Source organism: Uranotaenia lowii, chromosome 3, assembly GCF_029784155.1.
Source record: "Uranotaenia lowii strain MFRU-FL chromosome 3, ASM2978415v1, whole genome shotgun sequence".
Taxonomy (NCBI): domain Eukaryota; kingdom Metazoa; phylum Arthropoda; class Insecta; order Diptera; family Culicidae; genus Uranotaenia; species Uranotaenia lowii.
In genome coordinates this window covers 90,636,012-90,663,222 of record NC_073693.1, presented here as the reverse complement: position 1 = coordinate 90,663,222, position 27,211 = coordinate 90,636,012, and the positions used below count along the sequence as shown (strand labels likewise).

Below are 27,211 nucleotides of genomic sequence, written 5' to 3'. Positions count from 1 at the left end.
ATCCGGACTTTTCCAATGAAATCCGGACAACCGGGCCGGACCGGATTTTTTCAAAATTTTATATTAAATATCCGGGCAAACCCGGATAAAACCGGGCAATCTGGCAACCTTAACCTAAAATCTTTACTGGCAGTAGAAAAGATGCTCATAATATGACTAACATGTTTTATAAAAGCTTTATAAATAATTGTTGTTCAAAATCTTACAGCATAATGATTTCATCGAAGTTCAAAAAATTGACCATGGTGATGTTTCTACTCACAAAATTTCTTAGCAAAAATAGTAGGTAGCTTTTGATAAGCAATTAGGTTCATTTTACTAACACGATAGCAAGAAACGTGTGCTTGATTTTAGCATGAATTAAGTTTATTGGCCACTTTCTTTATTTTGGCGGCAGCCGTCTTTGCCAGTCAGTGCTGTTAAAAAATTCAATTCCGGCGGTGTCATACAGCACAGGCAGCATAAAGGTAAGAGCCAATCTGGATGCAGTTATTTTTTCGATGCTTAAGTGTCAAATATTATATTTTTCCGACCAGGTTGTCGCTGCCAGTGAAGGAACAACAAAAAAAACAGAAAATATACGTAGAGGTGTTGTTAATGATGTGAAAATTTAGAAAAATTAATTTGAATTAATGAGAGAGAAACAAGTTTGTGTATTCATATGAAATCTGTCTATATTTATAGAGAAAAATTTATAAGTTTTGTAGGTTCAAGTCTGAATGGCCTTTTTTACGGTTTTTTTGTTAAAATCTTGGTAAAATATTTCGGCTGCTCATGTTTGTTAAAATTTTAGCAGAACAAAATTGCTAAATTATAAGCCGGTCAAATTTGAGCAAAAGCTTGCTAAGATCCAGCCTCGGAAATTTTGTGTTTAGGAAAGTGCCAAATAGCCAGGTTTATTATAGTTCAGGTGATGCAGAGAACGCGTTTTAGCTTTTTATGAAGATTAATGCTATAGTCCTAAGGAAGTCGTGCTGACCATAATAAAGCTAATATTGTTTCTTGCGGGCGAACTAACACTTCTTCTTTCTAAGGAAATACCATTTTTTTCAAACAATTTTTCACGCGGACAGTTTTGTAGTTCCTATAGTATTAATTTTTCATCAACAAAGAAAAAAAAGAAAGGATATAATATTTCAGAAATATTAAAAAAAACAACTAGGTTCTCAAGTGTCGAAAATATTAAAATTTTTGAGCACCAGAAAATAAGCTCTTATGATCGTTGGATTATTTTGAAATATAATGTACGCAGTGGAACATGATGAACACGTTTTTTTTCAATTTTCTCCATCATTAAAATTTGATTTTTCACTATAAAAATTTTAAAACGCAATTTTACTTTAACTTGATGGCTCGGAGCGATCAGAGCACCATTGGTCGGGGCACGATGAGCACTTTCTGCCATATAATCTAGCAACGAATTCAACTCGATAAAGTCAACTGAATCAAAGTGTCCTCTGACAATCTCTCTGACAACTTATCAATAGGCCAAATCATCAGATATAAACTGGTCAAGCTGTATAATTCATTTTTACCCTTCAGTGACTGATTTTCAGCTTTCGGCAAAAAAATTTAAATACATTTTTAAACGTTTTTATCCTCTTTTTAAGTTCCAGCAAATTAGAAAACAGACTTTTTCTAGTGTCTGAACACGAAACAATGATGTAACTCACATATTATAGCTGTTTCCTATGGTTAAAAAGGCGTCCTCCTTAAGGTGGCCAAAAATTAAAAAAAAAACACACACACACACACACACAAATCGAGCTCTGCTAGGTACAGTTTATTCAAACTAGAGTCTACTAGTCATAAAATCGGTTTACTCGTTTATTCGTAATCCACAAGAATTGTCATTTTTAAAATTGGTTGTACCTTACATTTTGAATCAGCTGAACCAATGATTCGGTCTCCGGAGGCTGTGCTCTGCACCGAAACCGAAGTCCATTAATGGTAATTGCCTTTTTTTTTGTTGCTCATCCGCTTCCTATTCCTTCTCTGATTCATTGCAGGTTGGTTTTTTACAATTCATTCGTTATACTGTCCAGCCGCCGGTCCATCCTTGACTTGGAACCAGTGCATAGTTACTGCTCCTGTCCAACAACGACCAGCTAGGCTTTCCCAAATGGGATAATTTGTGATGCAGCTGTAGGATCTGCAAAGAAAAAAAACTGAACAGAGCGAAACGGTAAGTCAAATTTGGCAGCTTATCTACGGTCGTAAATCAAATAATATGCGTACAGAGCGACTTTTTGTTGCTTGCTACCAAGTACTAGAGAGGCGCCACCTTGGGAGGCGTCGCGGATTTTTTTTTCCTTCTATTTTGATAAATTGTGCAAAAGAAGTAATAAACTGCCATGAATATGGAAGAGGATCGTAAAATTTTGTAGCCAGCATTTACACCTCGATATTTTATCAAATTAGTGAAGGAATTGTTAAATGACTAAAAAATTTATTACTGCTGACAAGTCACAGTTTTGAACGGTTTCATTAAAATCGATAATCAAAACTCAAACTGAATTTAAATTTTTTTAAAATGACAAAAATGAGCATTTCTATCAGTGCAATTGGTCGAGAACCTGAGTAAAATTATTCTTTTCAACCCACCAAGTAGGATTTTTGGCTTGTACTGCTAATCAACCGTTTAATGACTTTTAATAAACAGCAATAAAATATCTTGGACAACCTCTTCGGTGGCATCCCAAGTAGCCAGGCTTGGATTCAAGGATTCATATTGATGCTTGGCGTTTTACCAAAGTTGAGTGGGAAGGAGGGAATGGAAAAAAAGTCATAAATCTACCCCTAGAACTAACCACCTCGTAAATTAGGGAGGGTTACCAAATGAGCTATGGTGGTATGAAAATAAAAACGAGAAAACAGAATGATATCTTCATGAAAGATTGACTTTTTCAAGCTATGGTTCAATGGTGATTGTTTCGATATTTACCGAAATATTTGTGGGTGTTATCTGTAATTTTTTGTTTGATATCTTGGTGCATGTAAGTGCTTGTATAAGTTTCATGCTAAACTTTTTACCGATTGCTCGTGTTACTAGTAAAATTTTCAATCTATATTAACTAGTAAAATTTCTGAAAAAATTATCAATATTTTGCTCAAAACTTAACCATTACGTTTTGATAAGTTAAGAATTGTGGAATGTGGTTCCAGTAAATCGGCAATGAATGTCAAAAGAGAGTAGTGTAAAATATTCCAACTGGTATTAAAATATATTAAGCATTTATTTTTCGCAAAAGTGCTAACTTTTGCTAAAAACATATTACATGGGGGATTTTTTTTTTAAATTTTATCTTTTATTTTCCGTCAAACCTATAAAAACTAAGTCAACATATTCTTAAAGCTTATCAAATTTAAAATCTGAAGCATTTAATTTTATCTTTTTGAAGCATAGTGTAGAATGGTTATAAAACTTTGGAAACTAGAAAATATTCAAAATCTCCATACTTTACTTGAGAAATTTTTCGCCAATAAATGTCTGAAAATTAATTTTTAATTTTATTGATGCAAAAAGTTGCAGATCTAATTTTATCTTATTTCAAAGGCGCTCAATCCTGGTACGCATATAATATTTCTCTTGTAGCTCTTATTTTTAGATCCAAGCGTTTATTTGTAGTAAAATTAGTAAATAACCATTTCAGTAACTTCTCAAAAAATTCTGTCAAAACTGAAGCTTATGCAAGATACTGTAAGATAAAATTAAAAATAATTCAAACTTCTGAGAAAAATGTTACAGAAGTTTCATTGTTAATTTTTAATCCCGTTTTACAATATGTTTTTTGACATTTCAAAGATTTTTAAGGATCAAAACTAAATTATTGCTATTTTTTAAAGCAAACGTCTAAACCTTCTGCGGACGTCAACAAAGTTATAAAATGTTTAAAGAGCTTTGAGATGTTTTTCTAAGAAACACACTACTATGATGCCAGAAACTGTAATGAACTTTTACAAATACGAATATGTATTTCTGAAATCGTAAACAGACTCCGTTTGATTTTGGAAACACGCCCGAACATTTTGTATTGCCAAAATCAAACGGTTTTTTGTTCATTTTTTTTTTTTAAATTATAACTTTTATTTTTATTACTACTATTTTTATCATGAAACTACTTCTTAGTCAGTTTTGGTTATTTTTAGTCACTTTGTATGTCTTCTTCCGAGTTTTTAATGCATTTAGCACTTTTCTTGTTTTGTTTATAATGCAAGTTTTTTTGTCATCTTTGTTATTTTTATTACTTTCAATAAGTTGAAAGCTATTGCTCGTCATTTCCAGTTTTTTGTTTTTTTTTTGTGTTTCAATTTATGAAATTTTCATCTTTTTTGTCATTTCCAAGTACTTGTTATTAAAAAAAAAAAAAATTGCACTTGTTGTTCTATTTCATCATCATGGAAGAGCGTAAAAACGTGTTCATGGTGTTTACCTAAATTATATTGGTCCTGTTATAGCGAAAATTATAAGGTGATGTCGTTCCAAAAAATCGTTCGATTTGGCACATTTTGCAAATATGCGAAATTTTTTAAAACATATTTATTTTTACGACTTTTATGGAAATCGTTGTTTTTTGATTATATCATTAGATGAATGCTGTTAAGGGGGGGTAGGGTCTAACGGGTAAAAAAAAAACACCATTTTCACGATTTTTTTCTAGAGCTATCGTTCAAACAAATGTATTCAAATTTTTTGCATTATACAAAGCATTTTTAAAAGAACATTTAGTAATTTTTTCGTAGAAAAATATTGAAAAATGAGCCGGTGACGAAGCACTTTCGAGGATGCCTTTTAGAAAACAGGATTTGCGGTGGACACTGTATCTCAGCACAGAATCATCTGAAGTCAAAAAATCAGAGCAAAATATTTTAATAGATGTTTTTCTGGACCTCAACGAGTTAATTTAACTTTTAAAAAAATTTATGGAATTTTTGTGGCTGTTTGCAGTAAAAGCTACGATTTTTCACGAAAAAATCCGCCATTTTTTATCTGTAAAATCTGTAAAAAAATAAAAAAGAAAAACGTTGGGGTCTGGTATTTTATATGTAGAAAATATGTTCTAAATTTGAAGAGCGCCGATGTGGTCTAGTGGATAGGCTGGCGCGAGTCTGGTATTGGTACGCCAGGCGTACTGGGTTCGATTCCCGGTATCGGCAAGAAAAACTTTTGGGTTCGAATCCCATAGTGGGCCGACAGGTAAGATGTGTTTCATTATATAACTGACTATATAATTGGAATGTTCAATCAGTTGTCAGCTGGCCAGGTATATACATGGATGCCGGAATACCTGTAAGTAAACTAGCCCACCTGATTGATTCGTTCTTCCAAAATATACCTACATCAACACACGCAATACATTCACCACATAACAGTTCATACGAAGCCATGGGGTCCGGGTATGGTGGCGCGCTGCATTGGAGATTTTGTCGAACCTAATAATCTAAGGAATGCATGTGAACCCATACTTTGGCAGAAACTGCGGTGAATCCGTGCACCCATGGTGGATTACCAACATACATACATACATACAGAAAATATGTTCTAAATTTGAAAAGAATCGGATAAGTAGTTTTCAAATGACGATGTCCACGGACTTTAAAAATGTGCTTTCGAGAAAAACGCGTTCGAAGTTTCTGCTCTTGCTTTCTTGCAGTATTAGATAGGAGGAGATAAAGGCCTATAATTTCTACAGTTTTTCTTCAATTGACTTGAAAATTTGACACAACAATCTTGATATGTTTTACAATAAGAAAATAAAAAAAATAAAAAAATCGATTTTTTTAAAGTGTTAGACCCTACCCCCCCTTAAATAAAACTGCCCATAGAATGATATTTTTTGAATTTTTTCAAAGAAGCAGCCTTTTTGAAAGAAGTTACATAAAATTTGAACCTTTAACATTTTTTAAGTAACGATTTAAACTGTGAAAGATATTTACTTAGCATCCAAAAGGCACATATTTACTTGAATGAAGGCTTTGAAAGTTAAAATTGGTTAAAAAAGAAATACAACTGCCCAATAGACTGAGTCGATTTGGGGTCATTTTGGAATTCCTCAAACCCTGGGGTCTAAAAAGCTTCGTCTTGGTCCAAAACTCATCCATGATTTTTTTCAAAATTTTTAAGTAACTTTTACATGAGTAAATTTGAACTTTTAGGTTTGTATGGAAAAAATGAATATTTTGTACTGAAAAATCAACAACACTTTTGTTTCGTCTGTGGAACCGAGCCAACTGAAGGTTTTAAACAACTTTGTCGAAGACCGTAACTTCGTATCTTATAAGGAAAAAAAGTTATTAGCTGTTTAACAGAGGTATGTCTTTTCGTGACTACTTTCCATGCAACACTTCGCGAGGCTCAAGCAGTGATGTCAATTGAATTTATTCTTAATCAATGCGAAAAGACATACCCCTGTTAAACAGCTAATAACTTTTTTTCCTAATAAGATACAAAGTTATGGTCTTTGACAAAGTTGTTCAGCGGAAAATTTCATTAAGTAATTTTATAAATTGGCACAAAAACCTTCAGTTGGCTCGGTTCCACAGACTAAAAAAAAGTGTTGTTGATTTTTCAGTACAAAATATTCAAATTTCCCATACAAACTTAAAAGTTCAAATTTACTCATATAAACGTTACTTAAAAAATTTGCGAAAAATCATGGATGAGTTTTGGACCAAGACGAAGCTTTTTAGACCCCAGGGTTTGAGGAATTCCAAAATGACCCCAAATCGACTCAGTCTACTGCCCAATTGCCTCGAGTAAACTAAACTATTTGTAACTCATTGGTGAACTTGACAGCTAAAGCAATGACTTATATATACGCTGTATGTGACTCATTCTGTCAAATTCCCATGAGTGAATTATATGCACCGAAAAACGGGGTAACATTGATCAATTTTTTTCAATATTTTCTGATAATTTTTTCTGTTAAAGGAAGTGTGGCATGTTTTGTATTTTTAAAATCAGTATTGGACTTCTATGAATGTCTATTTTTTCCCCAGTGAATTCTAAGATATGCTATGCGGAATTTCGGTGTTTCATGGTTTAGATTTCTTCGCGGTCCAAAAAAATAATAATTGAAATTGAAAGATGCTACTTAATTAAGGGGATAAATTTTTAAACATTACTTACAAAATTTTAACTACAAAAAAAAAATTTCCTTCTTCAATTCCCTAGCCCCTCGCACTATTCCCCTTTAATTTTTTTACTTGAAAATTTACCATTTGATAGGGTTTCTAGTCTTTGTCCTAGACAGGCTTACTCTTGGAAAATGTCCATATTTTTTAAATATCAAAAATTTTCCTCAAAATACTACAAAAACTACATCAAAACTATACATTTACTAAGGAAAAAAGTTGAACCCTCACATAAATCGACCTGCTGCTCCAAAACACTTTGATTTCATCAGAAAGGGTGTTTATTTGTGAGCCTTTGAAAAAAATAGATATTTAAAGATTTTGAAATCACATTTTTACTTACATTTGAAATTTTCAAAAACAAAGCAAGTTTTTGTCAATTTGGAACCCATTTTATAGGTTTTTAAACTACGAAAAAAAGTTTTGAGATATTTTAACTTAAGATTTAATTATTGATGATTATGTGGAAAAATTTCATGTTGATCTAAGTTACTCCGGTGATCCCTTCGACGATACTCATTAATGAACTAGAAAGTTGCAAATGTGATTTAAACAAACGTTGTAAGAGACTCAACCTTCCCAAGCTGTTCAGATTAATATTATCTAAAGCGCAGGTTCAAAGCATCTTAATCAGCATTCCAACTAAGATGAATATTTTTTTTTCCTTTTTTGAACCCTTCTTCGGTATATGTGATGATTAGCCCATTTAGGTCATCCTTCTTGGTCTAAGATTTTAAAGAGACCAAGTTTGTTCTCTGAAAATAATAATCAAGTTAACGAAAAATAAAACTAAAATTTAAGTTTATGAAGAGATTAAATTTTAAAATTTAAGAAAAACTTTTCATTGAGAAATGAGACACAGCGAAGCGAAGACAAAATTCGATGTCTTTGTTTAAAAAAGTGTTTTCTTCTCCCGGAAAATTTGGGATAGAGGCAAGGTTGCCGAAATAAATTCTTTGTTTTCGCAAAAAACAATTATGAATTTCTGTGATTTTGCCTCATAAATTTGTGATGGTTTTCTGTGACGCTATTTATTTTCCTTAAGTTTCATTGAATCTTCATGAAAAATAGGGTCGTTTTTTACATTTTACTTGAACAAAAGCAATTTACCTTACTTATATTATCATTTTATTCGAATCTAAACTTAGTACTCTAAAATTTATACTGACATAGAAAATTAAAATTTTGGAAACACATACAAAATTTAAAAAATCTGGGAAATCTGTGAATATTCCTAAAATTCTGTGTTCTGTGACATAGATTCTGTGATGAAAATTTGCTCAAAATTCTGTGAAATTACAGATTTTCCTGTGATTTCGGCAACCTTGGATAGAGGTCAAAGCGTTCATCGGACCCCCACATAGATAGTTGTACACCGTCAGAGTGGTTTATTCTTAAAAAATCCAGAAATAAAAAATGTACAGCTGTCCAAAATTATAAGCAATTTAAAAATAAAACTAATTTTTGGGACTTATTTTATTCGGAAACAACTACAGACAACTTTGTGGAACAAATTTAACTCACTTTAAAATATAAGGAAACTATAATAAACTAGCTGACCCGGTAAACTTCGTTTTACCTTTTTATTAACATTTTTTTTGGAAAATGTTTAACTTTATCTACACGTCTTTAACTTCTTCGTGCTCGTGAATCAATTTTCAAGAAAAACGTCATAAACTTGTTCGAGATGAGTCCCATTTCATGTTAATATTATACGGAAGCCTCCCGTCCATAAAAAGTGAGACCGAGGCCTTGTGATTTAGCTCAGTTGTCAAGTCAGTTACTTCCTGAGGCCTTGTAAGCGAGTTGGAGCCCAAATGTAAAGATCGAACACAGTTGTACCGGATGAGTTTTTCAATGACTTTCCGCAAAATTCAGCGTTGGTATAAAAGTCGCGAATGCCATAAAAATGGCAAAACAACCTTAATCAAAAAAAAAAAAAAGTGAGATTCTCCAGGTTATTATACAAATAATCTCTGATCCAAAAAAACCCTCGGATATCGAATTTCACTTAACTCCGACTGTCCGTTTATATGTGATGGTATTACAATGCAGACGCCTTCATTTTTTATATGAGATACTCTACACAATGAATAATATGCGTGCTCATTTCCACAATAAAGACTTGTCCAAAGAAATTTTTCAACTACGTGAAAACGAAGTTGAAATCTGGGAATTTTCCGTCAAGAATGCACCTTGACGAACATGTCGGTGATAACTCGGAGCAAATTTGCAATCTTTTTACAAATTTCTTTCAAGAAATTTATACGATATTTAATGAAGAAGATCGTGATCGCGATTATTTTTCATTTTTCCCAGAATTCTCCAGGGACATTAGCATTAATCAAGTTCATGTGCATGATATTCTGCAAGGACTAAAAAATCTAGACGCTTCGAAAGGTCTAGGACCAGACGGAATACCTCCTGTATTCATGAAAAGTTTGGCAATGGAACTGACAGCTCCATTGTTTTGGCTTTTCAATATGTCATTGGAATCAGGAAATTTTCCTGAAATTTGGAAAAGCTCATTTTTAGTGCCTATATTCAAATCTGGTCGAAAGTCTGACATTCGAAATTATCGCAGAATAGCCATTATCTCTTGCATTCCCAAGCTTTTTGAAGCAGTTATAAACGAAAAATTATTTTCCCAAATTAAGAACCGAATAACTGACAGGCAACATGGCTTTTTCAAAGGCCGTTCAACCTCAACTAATTTGATTGAATTTATAGACTTTTCATTGAATGCAATGGATAATGGCAACCATGTGGAAGCTCTTTATACAGACTTTATTAAGGCATTTGATCGCATAGACATACCAATGCTTCTTTTCAAATTACAAAAAATTGGAATAAAATCTAAACTCCTGAAATGGCTTGAATCATACCTGACTAATCGCCAACAAATAATAAATTTCAATGGAAAGAAATCGCTCCCTATTCAAGTCACTTCAGGAGTTCCGCAAGGATCTCATTTAGGACCTCTACTTTTCATACTTTATGTAAACGACATTTCCTTTATTCTCAAAAATCTCAAAATGCTCATTTATGCCGACGACATGAAGCTCTATTTGGAAATAAGAAATGAAGAAGACATCAGCATATTCCAGAATGAAATTCACATTTTCTACCTGTGGTGCAAAAAAAGCCTTCTGAAGCTCAATATAAAAAAATGCAATTTAATATTATTTAGCAGAAAAAGAACAACACCAAACATCACAATTACATTAGAAGATCAGAATGTAGAAAAATGTGAACGAGTTAGGGATTTAGGAATTATCTTAGACTCTAAACTTACTTTCACAGACCATTACAATACTATCATCCATAGGGCAAATAACATGCTGGGCTTTATTAAGCGCTTTTGCTTTAATTTTCAAGACCCATACACAATAAAAACACTTTATATTGCCTATGTAAGGTCTTTACTGGAATATTGCAGCGCTGTTTGGTCCCCTTATTCAATTTCACACGAAGAAAGAATAGAATCAGTACAAAAGCAATTTCTACTATATGCCCTTCGTAAATTAGGTTGGACATCATTTCCACTTCCATCATATAAAGCACGCTGCATGCTCATTGACAAACAAACACTAAAAGAACGCCGTGAATATGCAATGGTTTCATTTGTAAACGATATTATTTCGCAGCGTATTGACTCAAAAGAAATTCTATCAAAATTAAACTTTTATGCACCTTCTCGGCAACTCCGAAATCAAAATTTATTTTTCATTAATCACTATCGCACAAACTACGCGAAAAACGGGCCAATAAATCGCCTGATGGCCTCTTACAATCAACACTGCGAAACCATTGACTTTACAATGTCTCGGCAAAAACTCAAACAATATTTTAATTGAAGAAATCTAAACTCTTGAGGAGAAATTGTAAAGCAGACACTGCTTACACCTATTCTTAAGGAAATGCACATGTATCAAACTAGTCTACGTTACGGTTGACGAAATAAATTTCACTTCTCAATGAATCTAATATCAAAAAAATCAGTCCATAAATATTTGCGGCCACGGGAACGACAACAAACTACAAGTTGAATTTAAATTGTCAAACAAATGTACTTAATATTGGAATATTTCGATCATAGAATAAACTACTTACACAGTGAATAAAATTCATCAACATTTGCGACAACGGAAACAACATAAAACTGTTTTGCTAAAACTTCCCCGAAACGGATATTTTGCGAACAGCTTTGGGTGGTTAAGTCACATTAAGGGCAAAAAATAACTCAATACGGGAAATCACTAAGTAAGAAAGAGACAGTTGATCAGCAAAGCATCAAGTGAGGGTGACATGAAGAGTAAAATTGAAATAAAAAGCTATTTTTCTTCGCTAATTTTACGATTTTTTCAGAAGCTGCATGGAAGCTGAATAGAGGGTTATTAAAACTTGTTTTGGAACTTAAAAGTATAAATATAAACATTAACTTTGGGCTGCAAAGAATCTACTTCAGATCAATTATGGGGCTTAAAAGCTCTTTCGTACCTGTTTTACAGAATTTCTGATTTCTTGGGATTTTACAATGAAATGGCTCACTTTGGGTATTTTTTGTGGTAAATCTTATACACCTGGTTGAAAATGCCATTTTTTAATCTGAAACCAGAAAAAGAAGATAAAAAATAAAGTGGAAGGGAAGTTTTCCACTTGATAGTAGTTCAGTTGGATAAATTATCGACTGTATGGGGCCACTTTAATTCAATAAAAATCAACACTACATAAAAATTTAGGTGTGTTCTTTGCAACACCATCACAAACTCAAGGCCAGTCAAAATAACGTGGAATCATTTTTATAAAAGCTTCATGATCCTTCCCTTCAGGGAGGGGATCCCATTCAAAATCAACATTTAAAAAAACACAACTAGAACAATGTTCATGTTAATTTTACACATATTTATAAACAAGCATTTTTTAACACAATAAAATAATTTATTTATTAAACACATTGGATCCATCCAGTTATGAGAAGAAGAAACATACATATTTTGGAAAGAAATGTGCATGAAACATACCACTCTTATGTGCTGTTCACTTAATTTGTACACATGCATGTTTTGACAAAACTAAGACCATTTTCAAGTGGTTTTGATCAAATTGAAATACAAACATGAATTTTTTAAAAAGGTTACCTCATACTAAACAACTTCCCATTTATATTATAATTGGAAAATGAAGGTGTTTTCTGAGTTTCATCAACACTTGAGAATGGATGGCTCAACTAACAATAAATTAGGAACTCGGAGTTTTGGTTTTTGCATCGGAGAAGGCCCATCAAATAGATACGAAACCTATTCAAGTGAAGGAAACATTGCAACTATACATATAATCAACGCATAAAATATGATCGAAATTATTACCCAACCTTAATATTTTTTTTATTTAACAGCTTGACTACTCCACTGTCTAAAAGCAAGGGAGGAGGGGACCCATGCAATATCGTTATAAATTATAACACAAATCGAATAAATTTTTGGGTTTTTTAATGAAATTTGAAACAAAAATAAAATTGACTTTTCAAGATAATCAATTTTTTCAGATGACGTCTAGTTCTAATAAAATGGAGGGAGGTCCCATACCATGCCAATGTAAGAAACGAAACCATTCCCACAATTTTTAAGTTTTTTTAAATTTATTTTGATACTAAAACATGATTGATTGCATTGCAAGAAACACCCACATAGGTATTAAATAAAAGCAGAATACATATCCTTACATATGTCGACAATTTGTGCGAAAATATTCTCATGCAGAGTGATGACGATTTCAGTTGGTTTAAGACTTCCATCGCAACCCATTTCGGAGATATTTGAGTGGCCAACGTTAACCCATGGCCTTGATTCCCCATTTCCCCCATATAAAATTTATTTCTAAGTGCGATTTTAACATTGAAAACAACGACCTTCAAAATGTAAAAAGTCCCTTGCCGGATGTCAACCCTATTGAAAGTAAATTCAAAGTCGTACGCGACAAATCGGGGGATGTTCTTGTGATTATGGTATGACTCGACGTTGATTAGAATTCTACGCACCTTCTGGGTTCCCCTTTTTTCTGCTCCCCAACTGGTGATGATGATTATGGCGGTGTGGTCATGGTGCCAGCAAATTAGAAAAACCGAAAACACCCGTCCATTCGTCCAGCCGTCAGCCATCCCAAATCTGGAAAATATTTTGGCGTCTGGTCGTAAAAAAAGAGGCGTGTGACTCCCGTAATGTTACTGGCTTATAGAGTAGCACAGTAGCACAGCTCATTCTCAAAATGAAAATGTTGAAGTACTTAACCGTGTAGGAGAAAATATTTACCGCCCAAATTAAGCGGATCGTAAAAAAAAGACCATCACCACTCCGTTCTCAGCTGACTGAAGTCTAGGCAGAATGGCGGGGCATCAACTCCGAGAAATTTGATTCGTACCAAGCTTATTATGATGAATGACGGAAACTTTGCATCTTTTGGTTGCATACCAAATTAGTACCAGAACTAACAGGAATAAATTTGCCTAATGGAATTACGGGCTCTTCAATTTGGAGTTGCTACTTTGCCTTAGTATGAAAAATTTGCTGAAAAAAGTAAAATCAAACACATTTTGGTACTCTTAAAGTGAAGGAATGACTAAGCGCCATCACAAGTTTATGGCTGCCTAGCACTCCATAAATAGGACACGTGTCAACATGAAGTTCTGGAATGTCTTTTAATCTGGTTCCGGCAAATTCCCTCGACTGACGACAGCGTTCTCCGAACTGTGACATGATGAAACATTGCCGGCATGAAGTTGGAAGGTACGAAAATAGTTGCTGCACCGAATGGTTAAACTTCTTCGCGTTGCATTCTCGTTTATGTTTCGAAGAAGAGAGTGCGACAATTATTCATCTAATCTTTACAACTTCCCAGTAAAAATATGTACAAGAGATATTTAAGAAAATCCGAAAAAATATTTGAAAATAGTTAATTTTTGCAAACTATTTCAACATAAACTATCTAACACTACATATGTTTAAATACTTCGAATATTTTTAACATTGGCCATGAATATATCTGTTTTTAAATCGACTTGTACTTTTTTAACATTAGGTTTTCCAATACTCTCAAGTTGTTCAGGATCGCCCCTGATGGCAGGATCGATAGCATCAGATATTTCTTGATTAATAATAACGCACTCATTCTCAAAACATTACAAACATAAAGTTGACTGTATATTATTGAACTTAGAACTACAATACAAGTATTCCGACGCAAACTCTGGCCTCTCTGGGCTTCTGACTATGGCCATGCTGGCCTCTGACTGTGGCTCGTAGGCCTCCGACTTTGTTACCATCTTCGATGGTGGTTGGTTGGAAAAAAAGGCCGAACCTGGGGCTAAATTTGTCTCGACCCTTTGGAAAACCCGAGACCCGAGGAAAATCCGAATGTTTTTGGCGCGCATTGCATCCGTTAATGCCAGCAGCATCACCATGTTGCTACTGGGCCTTTTTTGCATATTAGGGTGGTTCAGTGGCTCGTTCGTTCCAGAACACAAGTCTTTTCGGATGACTGAGAAATGTTCTGTAGGTTTGCACAACTTCGGGGTCGTGCAAAAATTTATCACATGTGAAAAAATCTTTGCAATATAGTTTGCAAAATCTAAAATTTGAGAGGGGGCTACGTACCACGTAAATAACAATTAAAATTAATTCCGACAAAATGGTAAAAATTCGTGTTGAAGCCACATTAACCACATGGGATATGAAGAGGAATCTTAAGGACAGTGTGATGACGTCGGAAAATATATTTTTGACGCCATCTAGAAATCCAAGATGGCCGCTTCCGCCTTACTTCAGAATGCTTTAAATAACTGAAAATTTCATGAAACACTCATAATATGGGTATAGGGTAGGCCAGATGGTTTTAAAAGGGGACATTTTGAGAAAAAAGCGGAACATTTTAAAATGTGTTAGAATAACACATAATATGTATAATTGTTTGCTTTTAAATTTTAATTTTTGGATTTTTACGGCTTAGATTTTAACCACACAACTTTTTATTTGAAATATCCGACGTTTCGACCATTTTATGTGGTCTTCCTCAAGAGAACTGGAAGTTTTCTTAGAGTACAATTAATTATGAGTATTGTTGGTGAACTGTTCTAAAATTTGTAAACTCACTTATCCGTCTGCTGTTATTTTCAGCATCGTTCTTATTCCAGCAGCTAGGTGTCCAGTATTTGCATCACTGTGGGGGGTATTGTAGTTTTTTGCATTTTCTATAATATTTTAAAATTTATAATTTTACAATTTTAACCGGAAACAAAAGATAATTTTTCATCCGATTACCTATGGTCACACTTAAAAATACTTTTTAAACTATGGATATTGTGTCAGTGTTGTTGGGGGTTGAGCTTTCTGAGTTGGTAAGCGGGATTGGAATCGGTGTAATGTATGAGATCAAAAATTAAAATTTAAAAAATTCTTCCTGATTGAAAAAATAAACCTAATATAATTGTATTTGTTTGGAACATACTCTGGGTATAAAAGTGCGGTACATTTGTACTAGTACAAATTAATATAATTTATAGTATTTTTTTTTTAAATCGACAACTGAGGCATAGCTCAGTTGGTAGAAAACCAGCTTCCTGATTTAGACTCCTCGAGTTTAGTCCAGAAGTATGCATCAAAGAAAGTTAAAAGTTGTGATGCAAAATTGATCAGCATTACAATTTTTTTTAACTCAAAATACTTTCTTGATTTTCACCATACTTGCTGCTTGGATCTAGCTCTCAGCTCAAATTAATCCATTCAAGTGCAAAGAATAGTCAGTAGGCAACTATTTAAGTAGGCTACCATTAGTATTACTCGAAATTAAACCATTTTGACACTATTTTTTTGTTTACTGAAAAGCTAAAAAAATCTCCATGCAGTACCTAGCTATAAAAAGTAAGCTACTATCGCTGAACTGATCGAAACAAACCCTTTCTAAAGACTTGGTTGCTATTTAAAGCGTTTATCATCGATTATTTTTCTATCATACTTAACTACTCCAAATAAAATCAATCATAATTTCCTGATATGTATTGACTATTGATGAAATGAGGTGCATTTTTGAACAAATTATTTTCATAAAAAATTCAATCTCATTGGGTTTCGTAATATGTGAAAATGAAATATTTATAAGCCCTCCAACGAATTGCTTTTCATAAAAAATAGAAAAAACATGAATAGTTTTGATTTGTTGTGAAGTTTAGGTATTGAATTAAATCAAATTAAATCAGAAAATCTCATTTTTTTATTAGGAAACTTTTTTGAAAATAAGCAGGATATTTTGAGTCAAAAGCGGAACGGACATTTTTTTAAAAAAAGGGGGATATTCTCTGCTTTCGCACGACGAATGGCAACCCTAGTACAGGGTGAAAAGACTCAATTAGCAGAAAAATTATTTCGCTGTCTGACGCTATGGTTTGCTATCTTGAAATCGAATATGGCGTCTTCCGCACAACTTTAAAATATTGTAAATGACTGAAAATCACGTGAAATAAAATCAAACAAATCTATGACTAAAATTAAATAAAAATTTTAAAAAATATAGAAAAAAATATGACATTATTATAATAAAAAATAAAGAACCTCCGTCAAAAATATGAGAAAAATATTTAAACTGTTATAAAAATACTTAAAAAAACCAAAACATTGCTTAAAATTAATAAATTTGACAATGAAATGACACTGCCATGACCAAAAGATAAAAAAAATCAATGAGAATATGACAAATGGAATAAGTTACACACTAAAATGAAAAAAAAATGTGGCAAAACATATGGGAATTATGAAAAATGTGATAAAAGTACGGCGTCTATAATAACAATTAAAAAATGACAAATATAACAAAATGACAAATGGCAAAAAATGACAGAAATCGGACAATACCTCTGAAAAACTAAATGTGATAAAAATATGACAAAAGTGACTAGAATATGACAAAATTATGACAGTATGATAAAATAATGACAAAACTATGACAAACAAAAACTAAATCATGATTCAAAATTGACAAAACCTCGTTATAATTCTGTCAGATTTTTGTCATATTGTTGTCATAACTTTGTTAATTTTCGCTTTGTCGCATTTTAATCATACTTTTTTCATTTGATGGTGAAATTTTTTTAATAGTTTTGTGTTTTTTTTGTTCCAATTTTAATTGTTTCAACATCTTCATGCGCCATTCACCACTTATATCTACGATGCAGTTGGCGGAAAATTACTGAAAAACTTATCCGGTACAACTGTACTCAATGTTTACTCTTGGATTTGAACTTAAAGACATCGGCTCAGGAGGCAACTGACTTTCCAACTAAGCTAAATATATTACAAGCCTATAGTTTTGTCTTAACATTGTCATGTTTTGTCATTGTTTCGTCATATTTTTATCACATTTGTCATGTTTTAGTAACATATTTTTCATAAATTATTCGGTTTTTTTTTCTGCTTGGGCTTGTGATATAGCTCAGTTGGCAAGTCTGTTGTTTCCTGAGCCGATGTCCGCGAGTTCGAGCCCAAGAGTAAACATCGAACACAGTTGTACCGGATAAGTTTTTCAATAACGATCCGCCAACTGCAACGTTGATAAAGTCGCGAATGCCATAAAGATGGTAAAACGACTATAATCGAAACAACAACAACATTCGGATTTTCGTAATTTTACTGTAATCATTTTGTCATTTCGTTGTATTGGTATCCAATTCTTCATAATTTTGTCACATTTCTGTCATTATATTGTCACATTAAAGTACATTTTTCATATTTTTTAAATTTTTATGTCAAAATTTTACCTTTGTCAGAATTTTACAAAATGTTTGAAATGTTTGTCAGATTTTAATGGTATTATAGTAAACTTCTCGTAATATTATGTCATATTTATTTGTGTTTTTTTTTTGCTTTGCCAGGTGTTTGTCATTTTGTTGTCTAATTAATTTTTATTTTTCATATTTGTCAGAATTCAGAATTATTTTTATAACATTTGCCATAGTTTTGTAATTTTTGTGGATTTTTTTTTCGTATTTATGGCATGTTATATTTATCATTTTTTGGCATAGTTTTATTTATCACATTTTTCGTATTTTATTCAAAGTTCTGCCATTTGTCATTTTTTCGTTTGACATATTTTTTTCAGAATTCTTTCAGACTTTTAATTAATTGTGAAATTTTGTCAGTTTTTTTCATATTTTTGCCACAATTTTGTAATATTTTTGTCATTATTTTAATCTATTTTTTATAACATTGGTAATATTTATCTATATTTTTATCAGCAGCTGCATCGTTCCCTAGAAACACGAAAGTTCTATCAGAAACTCAACGCATCCCGCAAAGGCTTCGTGCCGCAAGCCGAAATGTGCCGGGATAAGGACGGGGGTATCCTGACGGACAATCGTGAGGTGATCAAAAGATGGAAGCAGCACTTCGATGAACACCTGAACGGAGCACATGCAGGAGATCAAGACGGTGGGGGAAGGTATATCGCCGGCGTAGCCAACGACGAAGAGGAGCCACTCCCAACGATGAGTGAAGTTAAGGAAGCCATTCGGCAGCTGAATAGAAACAAGTCGGCTGGGAAGGATGGTATCGCAGCTGAACTCATCAAAATGGGCCCGGACAGGTTGGCCGATTGCCTACACCGGTTGATAGTCCAGATCTGGGACATAGAACAGCTACCGGAGGACAAATTGGACTGTGAGAACTACCGAGCGATCACTGTCCTCAATGCCGCCTACAAAGTGTTGTCCCGAATCCTACTCCGCCGCCTAACGCCACAAGCAAACAGATTCGTGGGAAGTCATCAGGCCGGCTTTATGGAGGGACGGTCTACGACGGACCAGATATTCACATTACGGCAAATCCTCCTAAAATGCCGTGAACACCAAGTCCCTACGCACCATTTATTCATCGACTTCAAAGCCGCATACGACACGATCTACCGTAACGAGCTATGGAAAATCATGGACGAGAACGGCTTTTCCGGGAAGCTGATCAGACTGATCAAGGCGACGATGGATGGAACGCAGTGCTGTGTGCGGATTTCGGGTGAATTGTCGAGTTCATTCGAATCTTGCAGGGGGCTTCGACAAGGTGATGGTCTATCCTGCATGATGTTCAACGTGGCGCTAGAAGGTGTTATTCGACGAGCGGTGGGCGAAATGCGGGGCACGATTTTCAATAGATCCAGTCAACTTATCTGCTTTGCCGATGACATTGATATAGTCGGCAGATCATCTGCGGCGGTGGAGGAGATCTACCGCAAACTGAAACGCGAAGCAGGAAGGATTGGGTTGATGATTAATACGTCCAAGACGAAGTACATGCTGGCCTGCGGATCCGAGACCGACCGAACCCGCTTGTCCAGTAATAACAAGGTCACGATCGACGGCGACGAGCTGGAGATAGTCGAAGACTTTGTCTATCTCGGCTCACTGGTGACCGCAGACAATGACACCAGCCGTGAGATCCGGAGGCGAATTATCAGCGGAAGTCGTGCCTACTATGGACTCCACAAGCAACTGCGGTCGAGAAGACTTAGCCCTCGCACGAAGTGTAACACGCTTATTAGACCGGTTGTTCTCTACGGGCGCTCGAGGAGGACCTGCGTACACTCGGAGTATTCGAGCGACGAGTGTTAAGATCCATCTTTGGCGGCGTACAGGAGAAAGGAATGTAGAGGCGAAGGATGAACCACGAGCTCGCGCGACTCTAACCCAGTATCCAGAAGGTGGTGAAGGCTGGCCGGATACGCTGGGCGGGACATGTTGCGAGAATGCCGGATGACTGTCCTGCGAAACAGGTGTTCGCTACGAATCCGGTAGGAACAAGACGAGCGGGGGCGCAACGAGCGAGGTGGTTAGACCAAGTGGAGCGTGATCTGGCGAACGTGGGGTGCCCGAGAAATTGGAGAACGGTTGCCATGGACCGAGTGAATTTTAGGAATTATGTTCGTCAAGTTATGTCTTAAAACGGAATACTATGTAAATAAAATAAATTTTTATCAGTGATTTTTTGAGATTTTTAACTCAATACCCATATTATAGAAGTTCTTGCGATTTTCAGCATTTCGATTTACAGCATTTTGATTTTGAGTGGATGCCGCCATCATGGATTTCAAGATGGAATAGAACAACAAAATTTGATTACTACTTTATTAATCCCTTTCATCCTATACTTATATCGCTGTTAAACTGATAAATACTGCACCACAATCCCATCAACCGTAGTTTCGTGTCTTGGCTGCTTAGTTCGCGATTGGTACACTCTAGTGATGGCGCAAGCATTCAAAAATGACTCCACGTGTCAAGGTGTCAAAAGTATCAATTGAACACCATTCAATTAGTGTTTTGATTTCTTTCGAGTGGAAAATTTTCTCGATGGTTGAAATTTGCTAAATTCATAAAGCTTTCAAATTTGAGGAACAAAAAATGAAAATTAATTCTTATTATTCTTAATATTCTTATTCTTAATATTGAAAAAATGATTCCAATTTTTAGAATAGTGAAAAAAAATTCATAATAGAAAAGATAAAAAAATTCAAAAGTTTTTAAGATTTTTTTTAGCAAATGTATAAAAGTAAAAGATTTGAAGATTTTCAAAGCGAAAATGTTCCTAATCTTATTGAGAAAAAATATTCGCAGTTCTTTAAAAAAAAGGATCTTCTGGTTAGCGATTTGAACCAGGCTTATTTTAGAGAATAAACTCTCTAAATCATCTGAATTTTCTTCAATTTTCCCTTTGGATAAAATTTAAAAAAAAAATCAAATTTCTGGAATAGAATGCACACAATTCATAGAAACCAACTAAAATGCATAACTCTTCAAGACAAATATTTACAAATTATCAATTTAAAATTAAATGATTAACGAAAAATAAAATTAAAATTAAATGATTATATCAAATAATGAAATTTATTTAATTTAGTTACGATATTAGTTATATCGTTAAAGTGCTTAATTTCAATTTTTTTTCGTTCTTGGATATAGATAAAAAAACGGTGTTTTTTGAAAAACCCGACGTTAATATAATTAATTAATGAAATGCAGTGTGTAACTCACTTTGATTTCTGTTGTTTTTGTCGATTTCATTTTAGTCCAACGGAGAAATCCGTAGATTTGGTCACACTGGTTTATCACAAATCACAAATAGTATTTTTAATGCATTTTGATGATATTGTCGATTAACTAAAAATAATAATATGAAATAATTTCTTTTAGTTTAGTAGATATCAGCAGTTCTAATGTTCGGTGACTAATTATTGTGTGTGACCCATGATTGTGGGGGGACTGTATTTCATCCCGAACCAAAAACTAGTGCGAATTGAACTCACTGCAACATTCTCTTTTCGGCTTGCCAGTTCGATACCTTATCCAGTGCACCATCTGAGTCGGTTAGCAAACGAAAGTTTATTGTCATAATTTTCTTTGTCATTTTTGCCGGTTCACATACACACTCAGCGTTCGCTAAATCATTCGAAAATATCCTTGCTGGCTGATTGTTTCCATGGCAAACGAAAGGATTGCAAAAAAGTACGTTATTTTGCATCCAATAACAATGTCTATGGTTTGTTCTAAGAAGAATAAATGCGTCCAACATAACTTAGCATTACCATCCCCGGTCTGAAGATTTGTCAGTGTTGTCGCCCAGCAAGAATACACAACTAACGGCTTTGGTTGAACATGTCGATGACGATTACTAATGACAATGACACCGCGACGGCAGTCAAAAGTTCATCAGGAAAAATAGTCACGTCTCTTATGATTTTCTGTCCTACAGCCAATTGTTTCCCCTTGGGGCAATCACAATCACCGGTCGGAATTGTTCATCGTTTGTTCGCAAAAAAAAATGTTAGAAGGGCCACCGAGTCGCCATTTCTATTACTAGTCGCCTTTCAAAGGGTTCTTGAGCGTTCGACCTACGGAAACGAAATTTGACGCAAACGAGCGCGCGCAAATGTGTGAATTTTCATTGTCAACAAAAGCATGAAATGTGTGCGCGCTTACTCGGGCGTTTTGGAATAATCGGCTTCCATGGATTTTTTTTCGCTTCGTTATTTCTTTCACAAAACAGAGCACATAAGCCGGAAATTAATTTGAATGCATATTCATATTTTTTTTCTTGTGCGTTTTGTCAACTGGGTACCATATGTATTCAGTTACCTGTGTGATTTGAATCGGCTGGACTCAACGAGCTTGAAGAACGTTGAGTCCAATATGGTTGTTTACTGTTTTTCGACGGTTTGACTTCAAGTGACAAAGTTTTCGCTGAGTTCTCGAAAACATTTCAGCTGACGACAGCAGCAATCATTCGTGGAGTAACCATGCAGGTCGAGACGTCGAAGTTCGATACCTCAGCTTACTTACCAAGCGATATTATCGTGCTATAGTTGAAAACTGATCGAGCGTTAAATTACATTATAAGTAATTTGTCCGACGAGTAGAAGTCAGTCTGGGTTAATGGGGGTTTGTTCATCATAAGTTGTTGGGAATCCGGAAGCTCTACTGACATCGCGGGTCGTCAACTAACAGACTGACGATGCGTTTTGTCGTAGTGCTGCATCGGGGTTATTACACGCTACAATTGTCAAAGAGGTCACGGAGGTCACAAATTGTTGATTGGCGTGACCCTTCATTGTTGTTACATATTAGTAGAAGAAGGTCGATGAACTGGATTTGATCGATTGATGCTATGATCATCAATCTATGTTTCTGGAACGACATGAGATAAATGAGATTTTACATAATTCGACAATATCCTTGCTGGCTGATTGTTTCCGTCTTGCTTTGTCTTCTGATAGGATATAGGATGTGTTTTATTTGGTTTCTTTCAAAAATATGGAATGCGTTTGTGCTGGAAGGACAATGCCAGCTATTACAAATTTTTTTAAATGCCGGTCCGGCATATAACCCTATACTAAAATTCCACCTCCAAGGAAGTTCATAATTGGAGTAGAGTCTAATTTGCGAGTGTAGTATAGGTTTAAATGTGACATGAGATTTGTTGACAATTAAATGGATGTATTATCACTAATGTTTTTTTCAACACTGAGCTCCACGGTGGCTTTCCGATGACTCAGCCTCAAAATCCACAGAACGTCATCGACTAGAAAAATTAAAATAGATCAACAGCTGCCGTGAAGAAATATTCATTCAGCTAAACGAAACCGGAAGAAACGAGAGCCACCCGACTCGACCAGTGTCAAAAACTGGCTTCCCCCACGCTCCGGACAGAAGCATCTGATTAATGAAGTTACGCTGTGGTGGTCACGGGTTGATAGTCAATGGGCCAAACATTCAAATTGATGGCCGGGACCCAGGCAAGGCGGGGTGTGAATGAGCCCACAGAAAGAAAGGTAGTTATCCGGTAGTTTTTGAACGCGATGAAATGCCACCGGGTGGAGTCACCGGTTTTCCTTCGATTTTCTGGCCAGGTGGCTTGGAACCCAAAGCGAAAGATTCGGACGGTTTCGATAGCACAATTTTGAAGGTATCAGTCCCAGCCGCGGGATTCGCGCCTCTCTAGATAAACTGTGTGTAATGATCGCTTAATAAGATGAGTAATGATCCGGCTGAGCTTTTGGGAAGTAGTGGGGATTGAGAGGATCTTAGAGCTGTTTTGAGCTCTTCGTGGATGGAGGTATGATTTCGATGGAAGTAGTGAAAGCGTTGTAAATCGATATGGTATACTGGTTTTACTTCTTTATGTTTAAGCCTGATGCGACAAGAGCATGGTTTAAAAACTGTCAACAATTTGATTTTCAGATTATGTGGAATAGGTATTGGAATGGATATCCTATACAAAATTATTACAGTAATGAAGCAATGGATCTGATCCAGAAAGGTTAAGATATAACTTTTTTTTTTAAACTAGCTGATCCAGCGTGCTTTGCTACACCTTCTAAAATTGATAGAAATTGAACAAAAAAGATTATTGTTTTGCTAAATTTTCTTTTTTTTTCAAAACCTGTCTTAAAATTTGTTTTGCAATAATTTTTTGTATCTAAAATTTAAACTCTGTATTTATTTATTCATAAGTTTCAAAATTATGGCAAAATAAAGTATTTTTTTGTCTAAAATTCCTCTCCCAAGCCAAATTTGTTTCCATTTGCTTGATAACTGTCCAAGCTATTCAAAATAAAATAACGAGAGTCCCCCTTTTTAAAAACCAAGAAAAAAAATTTCGTATCCCAATCCTTTTTATGCAAAATTTTCTCGATCATTTTTCGAGCCATTAAAAAAAAGTATAGGTGGACTCCTCTCCCTTTTCTAGCTCCTCACTGGAGGAAAGGAGGAGTCTAAAATTCTTATTTCCATCTACTTTCCAGTGCCAAATTTGACCCCATTTATCTAAAATGTTTTTAAGTTATGCAAATTATTATATGAGAGCCACCCTCTTCCATATTAACTACTCCCACCCCCACTAAAGAGTTCCCGAATGCTCATAGAAACATTTATTTTTTTTTCGTATGATTTATTTTACAGATATGCAACCACAATGTATGATGATCCCGTTTCATCTCTCTTCTTCACTCAATGGAAGAAGGAAAGAGTTCCAAATAATTATGGAAACATTAGTCGTACCGACAGACAGACAGACAGACAGACAGACAGACAGACAGACAGACAGACAGACAGACAGACAGACAGACAGACAGACAGACAGACAGACAGACAGACAGACAGACAGACAGACAGACAGACAGACAGACAGACAGACAGACAGACAGACAGACAGACAGACAGACAGACAGACAGACAGACAGACAGACAGACAGACAGACAGACAGACAGACAGACAGACAGACAGACAGACAGACAGACAGACAGACAGACAGACAGACAGACAGACAGACAGACAGACAGACAGACAGACAGACAGACAGACAGACAGACAGACAGACAGACAGACAGACAGACAGACAGACAGACAGACAGACAGACAGACAGACAGACAGACAGACAGACAGACAGACAGACAGACAGACAGACAGACAGACAGACAGACAGACAGACAGACAGACAGACAGACAGACAGACAGACAGACAGACAGACAGACAGACAGACAGACAGACAGACAGACAGACAGACAGACAGACAGACAGACAGACAGACAGACAGACAGACAGACAGACAGACAGACAGACAGACAGACAGACAGACAGACAGACAGACAGACAGACAGACAGACAGACAGACAGACAGACAGACAGACAGACAGACAGACAGACAGACAGACAGACAGACAGACAGACAGACAGACAGACAGACAGACAGACAGACAGACAGACAGACAGACAGACAGACAGACAGACAGACAGACAGACAGACAGACAGACAGACAGACAGACAGACAGACAGACAGACAGACAGACAGACAGACAGACAGACAGACAGACAGACAGACAGACAGACAGACAGACAGACAGACAGACAGACAGACAGACAGACAGACAGACAGACAGACAGACAGACAGACAGACAGACAGACAGACAGACAGACAGACAGACAGACAGACAGACAGACAGACAGACAGACAGACAGACAGACAGACAGACAGACAGACAGACAGACAGACAGACAGACAGACAGACAGACAGACAGACAGACAGACAGACAGACAGACAGACAGACAGACAGACAGACAGACAGACAGACAGACAGACAGACAGACAGACAGACAGACAGACAGACAGACAGACAGACAGACAGACAGACAGACAGACAGACAGACAGACAGACAGACAGACAGACAGACAGACAGACAGACAGACAGACAGACAGACAGACAGACAGACAGACAGACAGACAGACAGACAGACAGACAGACAGACAGACAGACAGACAGACAGACAGACAGACAGACAGACAGACAGACAGACAGACAGACAGACAGACAGACAGACAGACAGACAGACAGACAGACAGACAGACAGACAGACAGACAGACAGACAGACAGACAGACAGACAGACAGACAGACAGACAGACAGACAGACAGACAGACAGACAGACAGACAGACAGACAGACAGACAGACAGACAGACAGACAGACAGACAGACAGACAGACAGACAGACAGACAGACAGACAGACAGACAGACAGACAGACAGACAGACAGACAGACAGACAGACAGACAGACAGACAGACAGACAGACAGACAGACAGACAGACAGACAGACAGACAGACAGACAGACAGACAGACAGACAGACAGACAGACAGACAGACAGACAGACAGACAGACAGACAGACAGACAGACAGACAGACAGACAGACAGACAGACAGACAGACAGACAGACAGACAGACAGACAGACAGACAGACAGACAGACAGACAGACAGACAGACAGACAGACAGACAGACAGACAGACAGACAGACAGACAGACAGACAGACAGACAGACAGACAGACAGACAGACAGACAGACAGACAGACAGACAGACAGACAGACAGACAGACAGACAGACAGACAGACAGACAGACAGACAGACAGACAGACAGACAGACAGACAGACAGACAGACAGACAGACAGACAGACAGACAGACAGACAGACAGACAGACAGACAGACAGACAGACAGACAGACAGACAGACAGACAGACAGACAGACAGACAGACAGACAGACAGACAGACAGACAGACAGACAGACAGACAGACAGACAGACAGACAGACAGACAGACAGACAGACAGACAGACAGACAGACAGACAGACAGACAGACAGACAGACAGACAGACAGACAGACAGACAGACAGACAGACAGACAGACAGACAGACAGACAGACAGACAGACAGACAGACAGACAGACAGACAGACAGACAGACAGACAGACAGACAGACAGACAGACAGACAGACAGACAGACAGACAGACAGACAGACAGACAGACAGACAGACAGACAGACAGACAGACAGACAGACAGACAGACAGACAGACAGACAGACAGACAGACAGACAGACAGACAGACAGACAGACAGACAGACAGACAGACAGACAGACAGACAGACAGACAGACAGACAGACAGACAGACAGACAGACAGACAGACAGACAGACAGACAGACAG

At 36.0% G+C, this 27,211-nt stretch overlaps 2 protein-coding genes across 3 annotated transcripts in view; both read left to right on the top strand.

The window, feature by feature from the left end:
- The window catches only part of LOC129752390 (uncharacterized), a 33,733-nt gene extending 11,206 nt beyond the window's left edge, over positions 1 to 22,527 (top strand). The window contains exon 3 of the mRNA XM_055748180.1: positions 22,429 to 22,527. Within this exon, the coding sequence (XP_055604155.1) occupies positions 22,429 to 22,527 (99 nt within the window). The remainder of the gene's footprint in view (positions 1 to 22,428) is intronic.
- Positions 1 to 27,211, top strand: part of LOC129754770 (uncharacterized) — a 601,388-nt gene that overhangs the window by 192,669 nt on the left and 381,508 nt on the right. The gene's annotated exons all lie outside the window — the stretch shown is intronic.